Raw genomic sequence first — 11402 nt, forward strand, 5'->3', positions numbered from 1 at the left:
AGAGGCGTTGATTTCCTCCCCCTTTTTTCTGGCCCCCCCCCCCCCCCTCCCCCCTCGCCCCCCAGTCCGACCTGTTTCCGCGTTGCTCCTCGCCCTTTGTGAGACTCGGACCAGGGGTGGTGGCGAGCACCAGCCCCAAGCCTGGGAAAGTGGGCTGAAACACCCGGTTGTAGACCCAACCCCCGGGTGTCCCCTGCCCGGCGCCGCCCCCTGCGGGGGCATGTTTGTCTAAGCCCGCCCCCCTCCGTGTTGGGCCATGTCGTTGCCTCGCGACTTTGGCCCCAAAGGCCCCGCAGACGGTTGGCGCCGTTATTTTCCCGCGACCGGGTCGCTCTCCGGCGATGAGTGTGGCGCCCTCTACGCGAGGCATGGCTTCCTCCAGGCCGATTCTTTGCAGCGGATCTGAAGCGCGGGGCACCAGTTCGGCCCCGACCCCGGCCCCACTGGAGTCCTCACTTCATCGGTCGGGTCTCCCTCCGCCTTTCCTATTCTTTCGTGCATGTGCATGTGCATGTGCATGCGTGCGTGCGTGCGTGTGTGTGTGTGTGTGCTTGCACTCGCCCCAGGATTATCCGGCTCACGCTGCCCTAACATGCTCCTCCTCTCGACCCTTCCTTCTCTTCCCTCTTTCTCTCTCTCTTGCCTTCCCCCTCATCTGTTCTGCTGTTTCATGGCTGGTGACGAGACATACGCCGAGCTCCTTCCGCCCAAGCTCATCTCTTGTGCCTTCTTCTCCAACGCATTTTTTCTCGCGATGATCCCTGTGCTTTGTCTCCACCGCGCCTCCGCCACGCATCCATGCCTCGGTCGAGCTTCCGAAGTTACACTCCCAGAAGTGGTACGCGCTTTCGGGCTGAGCATTTGAAGCAGCATAACGGACAAAAACGGCCCAGTTGCAAAGGAGCCTGGCAGAAGATGAGCCTTATTTTGAATGTAGAACTGGAAGATCGCATTTAAGCCCTCCGACTACCCCTCTTGCCCCCCTTCCCGCCCCCCCCGCCCCCCCCCCCTCTCGCCCCCACTTCGGCCCGAGGTCACCCAGATGCTGGGCCGGATTCAAGCGGCCGGGCAGCAGACCCAAGGGGCTGGCGGCGGAGGAAACCTTGGAGCCCGCTCGACAGGGGGCCCACGTAAATAAGCACCCACAGGTGGGAACCTTCGCGCGTGCGAACACATGGAAGTTGTTCGACCGTGCCTGCTGCCCGCCCCCCCTCCCCGGTGATTTGGTCAACCCGGATGTTCGCTCACGCGCCGCCCCCCGGCCTCGGGGGGTGGGCCCAGGAATCCTTGTGCCCTCCTCTCCCCGGCTTGGACATCGCCACGCAGCAGATTGCATTTCGTGTTCCACAAAATACCAGCTGCGTAAGATGGGAGCGTGGCCAGGAAATCGCTCGCCCCGGTCATGGCGCGCTCATACGTCGGCTCCCGTTACCGTCCATAGCTGAAAGCCATCTTTCAGTCTTTCCCCTTGGGCCTGGCCGCCTCCCTTGCCCTTCTGTAGGAATGGAACATGGACGCTGGTGAGGCTCCCCTGATGGGGGACGGGGGGCGCGGGGGCGCGGGGGCGGGGACCGAGCGGAAGGGGGCGGGAAGCGAGGGGGGCACAGAGGCCGAGGAGCTGGGGGGGGGGGGGGCGGGGGGGCGAGAGCTCAAATGAGCCTTCCTTTTCGTCCACCGAGCTTCCGTTTGCCTAGACCCGCCGGTGGGCCCCGACCGCCCTATGCCCCCTCATCCTCCTCCTCCTCCTCCGTGAGTCACAGTGGCAGGAGGAGGGTGGTGGCAGGGGACCGGCCGAAGGGCGGCAGACAGAGGTGAGATGCCTGAGGACCAGGCAGCAGAGAGCAAAGCGTGGCAATAGGCCCCTCTCGCCCCTTGGCCCGGGCGCGGAGAGCGATCGAGCGCATCTCCACCGCAGGCGGTTCATCCCATTCTTTCGGAGTTCTACCCCTGCCCCGGGGAGATCGACCGCATGCCTCGCGCCCAAGGAATCGAGCACGCGATGAGGAGTCCCTATCCCACCGGCCTTGGGTGTTCGGTCGGACACTGGCCCTCTCCGGTTTGCTGACCTCCAAGTCCCCCGAATATTGTGCTGACACGCTTGCAAGGTGAGCCCTGCCTCCAAAGACGTGGCTGCCACCAAGCGAAAAGCCACCACGCCCCTGCCACTCAACCGGCATCCTCAACACTCACACACCCACCCACCCATCCATCCTCCCTTGCCTCCCTTGCTGCCCTGCCCGCCTCCCTCTCCTCCCCAGGATCTACCCGTCGACGTCGGTCCACGTGTAGTCTGACTGCGGCCTCTTGCCCGAGCCCTCGATTCTTCTGTACGCTTCCCTCCCTGTCTCTCTCGCCCCTTTTCTCCGGAAGACATTGCCCCCTCGCCATCGGGGGTTTGTCCTCCCCCCTATCCCGCCACTCCCCGGCCCCCATGGTAGCTGTATCGCCTAATGAGTACATCCTTCCAGGCTCGGTATCTTCCGCAGCCCCGCCCCGGCACATCTCCTGTCCTCCTGCTCCTCGAGCTCTCCTCTTCCGCCCTCTCCGCCATCGGTTGTTTGCTGGACGCCCCCCCCCCCCTTCGGCACTCGTTCCTCCCACCTCTCCGGCGCCCTGTCCGCCTCTTGTTCTCAAAGCCGCGTGAGCCCCACGGTATTTCGACCCTCATTGCCAAGGTACCGCCACACTCATCCACAAGTACGCCCACAGTACGCCCATACACAGACACACACTCTGTCGGGAGGGGATTCCAAAGGCGTCTCCCTCCGCCCACCGCTCCCTTTCACCCATCAAATGGTCTGACAAGGTTCTTCCAGTCTCACGTCCCAAACTCTGGCTAAAAAAATCCGTTCTTTGGTAGAGACCACCCATTCGTCCGCTGCTAGTCCTTCAAAAGAAAGCGAGAAAAAGAGAAAGCCCTCCTAGCAGGTACGCCTCTGGCACATTTGGTCATCGCCTCTTGCTCTGCCTCAGGAGGGAGGGAGGGAGGGGGGGGGGGGACATCGTACCTAATGGCACGAGGCAGGGCTACATATTTGGATTTAGGGAGAGGGGCAGGCGGCGCGGCATGCGGGGGGGGGGGGGGAGGGGGGCCAGGAGAAGATCTATGAGAAAGGTCGGCCCCGGGTCCAGAGCCCCCCCTCCCCCCCAGGAAACACCGTCTCCATGGACGGGGGGAGGGGGGGTACACACAGATGAGGACAGATATGTGCTGGTCCCGAGGCCCAGACGCCGGTCCAGGTTCCCCCAGTTTGTCGCGTCAGTGCACCCCCTGCGCATTTCTCCCCGCCCAGTGCAGAGACATACGCCCCCCCCCCCCCCCCGGGGGGGGGAGGGGGTCCCAGTAGCAGCAGCAGCGGCAGCTCCCTCCCAAATAATTGGCCCCGCTTTCGGTAACAGCCGCCCAACTGACAAGATCCTTTCGAACTGCCGGTGCAACCTCCCCTCGGACTCAGCTCATCTTCTCATGTACGTTGGCACACGCATAAATGGCCCCGGTCGCCATTCTTTGTCCGCCCTGACCCCTCTCCCCACGCAGAGGGGCTGCCTGAGGCGCCCCGCGGCGAGCCCGCCCGATGTTTCGCGGGGAGGGGGGGGGGGGGACGTTGTTTCGATCTGCCGCCCTGACTTGAGGGCGCCTTCGCCCCACTGCCCCGTTTCATCTTTCTCTCTTTGTCAATCCCTCCATCTGGACCTCTTTCGCTTTCCTTGTACGATCTAACTCCCCTTGTCGCCGCCCCCCCCCCCCCGCCCCCTGTGCCCTGGTCTTGTTCTCCTGGCGGACTTCCCTCTCCTGGTGCAGTCAGGGACTGGTCACTTGGTGATCGGCTTCCCCCGTCCTTGCGATCGGCAGTTTCCCCTTCCACCTGGGCCAATGTCGTCCTCCATGTCGATGCCCACCGGCGGCACGCCGTACCTCACGATGGAGGATCACCTTCCCATGGCTGGATCGGCCCCCTTTGATAAGGAGGCCTTGGATTTCACCATGTGCGCCGAGGGCGCCAGCTCATGGACATACAATGTTGCGGGCAAAGGCTTCGGGGACTCCTTCAACGCCAACAACGAGGCGTCACTCATGATGAACGCCCTCGACACCGAGGCCCAAAGCCTGGCCACAACGACCCCCTCTCGCGGGAGCAGCCTCCACAAGCTGGCCTCGCCTCTTGATCCTCTGACCGGCATCCAGTCCTTCGGGATGGATGCCATGCTCAATGGCGGGGCGCCTGGGTCGGATGCTCGTTTGCACGATGGTTCGCTCTTCTTCCTGATGGATGGCGGCCAAGCGAGCCGGCCAAGCGAGCTGCCCAAGGGCATGGGGCTGGGCTTGAATTCGCCGAGGATCATGGCCGAGTCGCTCTTTGCCCCGCTGGATCACGGCCAGTCGGACGAGCTCTTGACCTCCTCGACGGCCCCGCTCGAGCCCATTGGCCAAAGCCTCGAGGGCATGTCTCTGGGCCTTCGGGCGCCGGCCGAGTCACGTCACTTGGCCCGGCCGGCCACGGCCCCGGAATTGGGGCCCAGCTACACCAGGACCCGCAGCACTGCCACCCCGGCCCCCATCGAGCCCGGCCCACGGCCAGGCACTTCCAAGTCGTCCCCCAAGGCCACGCTCAAGCCCAAGACCATGGCCAAGGGGCCGGCCCGGAATCCGGGGCCGAAGAGTGGAGACCCTCTGAGGGAGGCCCTTCGTCAGCCGGCTTCCTCCACGCCGGCGCCCCTGAACTATCACCCCTACGTAGCGCCGATGCCGTCTCAGCACTACGGGTCCGACTCGACTGGCTATCTCCTTTACCCGGCTGCAAAGGCGCCACCGGCTCCCGGGCCCTATGACATGGCGCCAGGAGCCCAGCATCTCGACTTCCAGCCAGCCCCCGGGCCTGGTGAGCAGTATGACGGTCATGACTCGGGAGCTGGGCAATTCATCGCCCACGAGGGTCCCAGCCCGGGCTCGCTGGGCTCGACGAACGAGGACTTTGACCTCGGGTCGGGGCCCATGCACTCGGAGATGCGCGCCCCGCCCCCACCACCGGAGCCCTATGAGATGCCGCCACCCGCTGGGGCTTATGGCGGGCCGGCCGAGGCCGGGGGCTTCGATCGCCATGTCGCCTCCTCCGGTGGGACTTTGACCCACGCGCCGCATGGCATGCAGCCCGACCGGGGGTTCATCTTCGCACCGAAGCCCATCGATGCCACTTCGGCTGCGCGGCTGTCGAGGCCACCCCACAGATCCCAAGAGTCTCTCTGGCATCCGGCTAGCATGGAGCGTGGCCCGGTGTCGGATGAGGGCAAGGCCCGCTCGAAGGGCGACATGGGGTTCAGCCTCGGCCCCGACACCGATACTGGGCTTTACAGCATGGCGAGCGACCAGGCGCAACCAGCCGACATGGTCTTCGACATGAGCGACCAACCCTCCAGCATGGGGCGAGGCCCGGCTCGGATGGCCTCGCAGCATGCTCAGCACAGCACCGTGTTGTCGGAGGCCGGTGCGGTTTCGGCCTCTGGCATGTCGTCGCTGGCTCTGAACCCGCATCAACAGCATCAGCAGCATCATCAGTATCAACAACACCAGCGGCAACAGCAGCTACAGCAACAGCACCAACAGCAGCACCAACAGGCTCTGCAACAACAGCAGCACCAACAGGCTCTGCAACAACAGCAGCACCAACAGGCTCTGCAACAACAGCAGCACCAACAGCAGCAGCAACAGCAGCAGCAACAGCAGCAGCAACAGCAGCAGCAACAGCAGCAGCAACAGCAGCAGCACCACCAGCAGCAACACCAGCAGCACCAACAGCAGCACCAACAGCAACAGCAACAGCAACAGCAACAGCAACAGCAACAGCGCCAATACCAACAGCAACATCAACAACACTATCATCAACCTCAACAGCAGCAGCAGCAACAGCAGCAGCAACAGCAGCAGCATCAACCACAGCAGCAGCTCCAGCAAGCTCAGCACCACCAGCAACATCAGCAGCACAAGCAACACCAGCAGCAGCAGCAGCAGCTCCGTCACCAGCCTCCCAGCTACCACGCCCATCAGCACATGCACCACCACCAGCCTCCCAGCTACCACGCCCATCAGCACATGCACCACCACCACCACTCGGCCTTGCAGACCGTCACCGAGGAGGAGATCCCCTTCATGCAGGGCTTTCCACAAGCCACCGGGGGGTATCGGTCGGCTCCCAGCAGCCGGCCTTCCTCGTCGGAGTCCTTTGACCAGGCATCGCGCTACTCGCTCGGCATTGCCGGCCCACCACATCGCAGCCACCCATCCGATGGGGGATTTCACTACGCCCGGGGGAGTGCGTCCAATCGAAGCCAATCCGCCGAGGGGGATTTCCATCCGGGCCAGTCGGGCGCCCCGCCATCCATCTCCATCACGATCGGCGAGCAGAGCTGCAGCGGGCCACTCTCGGCGCCGGTCTACTATCAGCCACATTTGGCTGCCGGGTCGGAGGCCCGGCCGTCCAGTTCCAACGACAGCAGCCCGTCCACCCACTTGCCGGTATGTCACCGCGCCAGCGCGCTTTTATTCTGCGTCGCTCCGCCCCCCCCCCCCTCGTTCCCTCGCCGCTTGAATCGCACTCTGCTCAAAGGGTCTCTCTTTTCTCCCCCGGCTCATCTGACACTTCCTTGTGCAGGATCACCCCGCCGCTGCCATGTCCCTGGGCAGGATGATGCCACCGACCGGCCAGCCGGCCCCGGTGGTCTCGAGCCCGGGGGCGTCGGACTTCCGGACCGGGCAGCCGATGGGCCCGGCGCCAGTGCCGATGCCCGGCGGCCGACGCATGAGCGAGCCGAGCATTTTGCTCCACACCCAACACCGGCGCGCCTCCTTCTCGGCCATCTCCACCTCCAGCCATGGCGGGGGCTATGCTGACCAAGGCCCATCGGGCTACTTGGGGCCCTTTTCCGCGGGCATGAGTGCCCCGTCCGCGGCACACTCCTCGCCCGGGCCTTCAGGGGATTCCTTCTTCGTGCGCCAGTATACCCCAGTGCCATTCGACAGCGGGGCGCGACTTGATCAGGCCTTCGAGCCTGCGACTCAGCGACTCGTCACCCCCGCGGCCGGGGGCACGGGCGTCGGGCCGTCGTCCGCCACCGCGACCGCGACGCCGACCGCCGGAATGGGCATCGCCCATTCCGACGCCGCCGGCTATGCCAACACTGCCGACGAAACCATGGCCGAGCTACCGGAGCATCCTGGCAGCAGTATCGGCATCCGGCGGGGGTCGCTCGGTCAGGAGGGTGTCCACTCGCGCGGGGGCACTCCGGCTGCTCCGATGGCCGACATGCCCCCGGGACCCCCGGCCATGGGCGGCACGGGTGCCTTCTATTCCGGCCACTGTGGCCCGGCCGGTGGCGAGCCCCATGCCCGAGCCGACAACTATGGCACTTTTTCGACCCCTGGCGTCATCATGCCGCCGATGTCCCTGGCCAAGTCGCACCTGGTGGCCGGCCGGCGGCACTCGGTGCACACGTTGCCAAGTGGCGAAATGGGACCCGCATCCGTCGGACCGGTGCCCCCGCGCGCGTCGTCTGTCACGCCCACCGAGTCCATGGGTCCCTCCGGCCGGCATGCGCTTCTCCGGCCGCCGCACCATGATGTGCGGCCTCAGCCCGGGCTGCTGTCCGCTCCTCCGGCGAGCCCGGGCTCTCAGTCGCATCTGGCAGCACCGCCGGCCCCGTCGCCGCTGCCGCCGCTGCCGCCGCCGCCGCTGCCACCGCCATCTGCCAACCGGCAGCCCGAGCCCACGCCACCGCGGGCGCCGCTCCTGCCCGCCAACGAGGCCACCCCCCCGCGGTCGATGTCATCGTCGACCCCTTCCGCCGGGCCATTGGCTCTTTCATCGCACCCGGGGCCCATGCGCTCGGGCCACCTACCGGGCCCCTTCCGCACGGTGAGCTGCGATACACTTCTCGCCGCCAGCAGCCAGGGGCTCTCTCTGAGCTCCACGGCCTCCGATGACCTCAAGTCGGCCGCCACCTCCTTCCGGATCTCCCTCGCCCGGGAGGCTCGCGAGGGCGACACCCCGCTGGAAGCCCTCACCGAACGGGCCGGCTCGACGTTGCGAGCCCTTGCATTGCCGCCGCCGCCGCCGCCGCCGCCACCGCCACCGCCACCGTCACCGCCGCTGCTGCTGTTGCCCCCGGCACCCTCGCCGACGGCCCACACCGCGGACAAGGAGCCTCCCGGCAGGCCTCCGGTCGGAGCTCCACTCCCACGGCCGCAGACATCTCCCCAAAGGTCGAAGTCCCGCCAGGCCTCATCGCTGGAAGAGGAGCCCGATCGGCGGCATGGCGCCAAGCCGCGTCGGGCCTCGGTTCCGGTGCTGCCCATTCACCGGGTCAACCAGCGCTCGGTGCCGTTTGGCGAGCTGTCGCCCGGCCTGGCGGCCCTCGAGCCGGCGACACATGCCCCCGGCCAAAGTGGCTTCTCCAGGGCCGGCCCCGCGGCCGGACCCCACACCGACAGCCCGCCGTACGGCCAGTCGCAGCCACCGATGCCGCGGGGCCGGTCGGTGTCCCTCGGCCAGGAGGACCACCCCCAGTGGGCACCTGCGCGGCGGTTCTCCTTCAGCGACTTGCCCCTGGCCGAGGAGGCCTCCCATCGTCCGAGCCCCCCGGTACCGGGGCCGCTGATCATTCGGTCGATGTCGCTGGATTCGCCGTTGGCCCTGGCGCCGCTGCATGACAGCAACACCCCCCTCGAGTCATTGCCACCCGCCAGCCCGCAGAGCGCCCCGCCGGTGTCCGAGGCTGCCCCGGCCCCGGCGGCGCCCCAGCCGTTGTCCAAACGCCAGCGCGTGGACCGGTCGCCGGTCTTGCGCCCGGATGTCCACCAGCCGGACTTGGGTCCATGCCAGGAGGGCACGCATCAGGCTCCCCCAGCCGGGACTCGGGGCAAGTCGGCGGAGGAGCCCGAGCGGCCGGGCCACCGCCCGAATGAGGAGAGGTCTTTGGACGAGATCGAGCGCGAGCAGGCGGCCCTGCGCCGTCTGCTGCAGGAGCAGCAGGAGGAGCTCAAGAAGCAGCAGCTCATCCTCAAGCAGCAGCTCCTGCACCAGAAGCGCCAGCAGGAGCAACTTCTCGTCAGCCAGAAGGCCCTCGAGCGCCAGCACATGCTCCATCACCACCATCAGCTGCTCCTGCGCCAGCAACACAATCAGACCATCCAGCCGGCTGGGGCCTTTGCACCGAGCATCCATCCGGGCGGCAGCACCAGCGGCCCAATGCCCAATGCCCTGCCGGCAACGTCAACCATTGCCGACTCGCTGGCACTCATGATGCAACTTCAGACAGCCATGGCGGTCGACAGCGCGACCTTCTCAACGCAGGGGCTGCGCGATGGGCTCCTGCCCTCCGGTCTGTGGGGCATGCCCAAGACCATGCCCACCAACCCGATGACGCTTCTCTCATCGTCGTCGTCGTCGTCGTCCTCCTCCTCCTCCTCCTCCTCCTCCGCCGCCGCCCTCTCATCTTCCTCTGCTGCCGCCGCCGGCGCCGCCACCGCTTTGGAGCCTCCACCGCCCCGTGTGCTGAAGCAGTCGCCGGCCGCCTGTCCGACCAAGGCCCCGGAGGCCAGGCTTCCCAGCCGGGCCGGAACCGGCCCGCGAGCCAGGACCCCCTCCCCCGGCAGCAAGGAACAACAGCCGGCAAGTCAGGACTGCCGTCGGGACGGGCGCCAGGCTGATAGCGCCGAGGGCGATGTTGAGGGCGGCTCTTCCAGCAGCGTCGCCAACAGGGCCAACCCGCCGGGGATGGGGCCCAGCCCGGTCACCAACACACGCAGCAGCGACGGCGGCGGGACCGGCACCGGCACCGGCACCGGCACCGGCACCGGCAGCTCGGCTGGCAGGCCCGCGTCCACGGGCCAGACTCCTTTCGCCCCCTCGGACCGGGCTCAGCCCTTCCTTAATGAGGACCCAGGCCAGCTCCCTGGCCCGGGCACGTGCGGAGCCTCGAGCAAGGGCGGCTGCTCGGCCTCTCCCCCGGCGACGGCCCAAACCATGGACGACGGTCGGCAGTTTGCGCCATCGACCGGCAACTGCTCGGGCACCGACGCCGGGCACTCCTCGGCCGGCTCGCCCCCCTCGGATGCCTTGAAGGTCATCACCACAAGCGAGGGCAATGCCTGGGTGCTCCGACGGCGGAATCGCACACGGGCCTCGCAGTCGGCGAACTACATCCGCCGGCCGATGAACGCCTTCCTGCTGTTCCGTCAGCACCGGTCCGCCGAGCTGGCCCAAGAGGCCATCAACTTGCAGGAGCGCGAAATCCTCCGCATGGCCCAGGGCATCCCCAACACCGGGCCCGACAGCAGTGACACCCTGTCCGAGAGCCGGTCTCGGACCCCGTCAGTCGGCCCCGGCGGCGGCGGCGGCGGCGGCGGCGGCACCGGGTCGGCATTGACCGCCAGCGATCTCCTCACCGGGCCCGTGCAGCTGCGCGTCCTCTCCACCAGCCCCATTGACTCCTCGGACTCGGCCCAGGAAACCCCCTCGACATCGGACAAGAGGCCCTCCCCCCGGCGGAAGACCACCCTCATGGTCAAGTCCCTCGGCATGAACAATCTAGACCTGAGCCGGGCCCTTGGCAATGAGTGGCGTCAGATGGACGACGCCAAGCGCGCCTACTGGTACCAGAAGGCCAATGAACTGAAGGAGGAGCATGAGCGCAATCATCCCGACTGGAAGTTCATGCCGCGGGCGCGCTCGCGGGCGCGCCCTCCGCTGGCCACTTCCTCGAGCGGCACCTCGACTGCTGCTACTTCGCCCGGGCAGTTTGACGCGACACCCGGCTCCCAGGCCCCGGCCAACCTCAGGACCGACCTGGCCGCTCCCTCGCCGGGGGATATGCCACAGCCCCCTCCATCCCCCATGAACGTCTACATGCCTGTCCAGGCATCGGCCGCCCAGGCACATGGGAATCTCTCCTGCACTTCCATGCCAACGCACGCCGCCCTCGCGGCCGGCGATGTGGCCAGGCCACCGTCCCTGGAAAAGGCCCCTCCCCCAGGGATGCCCTCTCATGGGCCAGTCGCCCTGGCCCGGGCTGAAGGCAGTGGCCCTGTCATGTCGCCCGCCTCGGCTCGGGACAGCATGGCGTCCGCGAATCCGGCGATCTTTTCATCGGCCCCCGATCCGATGGTCGGGCCCGGGTGCCCCGCAGTCCCGCCGAACCCCACGCCAGCGGTCAGCTCCCCCACTGCGGAAGCCGCTGGCAGCGGCCCGGACCAGCCTGCCCTGGCCCCGGGGGCCACCCTGCGCCCCTCGGTGGAAGACCAGTTCGGGCATCGAGTCTGCAAGATGGAGATGTGACACACATATGCCGGTCGTCGGTCCGCCTTTTGAGCACTTTATTTTTGTACTATTATCCCCCCCCCCCCCCCCCCC

The 11402-nt window shown here is 66.9% G+C and overlaps 1 protein-coding gene across 1 annotated transcript; it reads left to right on the plus strand.

Annotated features, from left to right (window-relative positions):
• Positions 1 to 3886: 3886 nt before the first annotated feature.
• Positions 3887 to 11327, plus strand: H696_00935 (hypothetical protein; the record flags this gene model as incomplete). The annotated part of the gene is made up of 2 exons (XM_009494823.1): positions 3887 to 6511; positions 6648 to 11327. The coding sequence occupies 2 exons, from the start codon at positions 3887 to 3889 to the stop codon at positions 11325 to 11327; spliced, it is 7305 nt and encodes a 2434-aa protein (XP_009493098.1).
• Positions 11328 to 11402: the final 75 nt, after the last annotated feature.

Source organism: Fonticula alba (genome assembly GCF_000388065.1).
Source record: "Fonticula alba strain ATCC 38817 unplaced genomic scaffold supercont2.1, whole genome shotgun sequence".
Lineage (NCBI taxonomy): Eukaryota > Rotosphaerida > Fonticulaceae > Fonticula > Fonticula alba.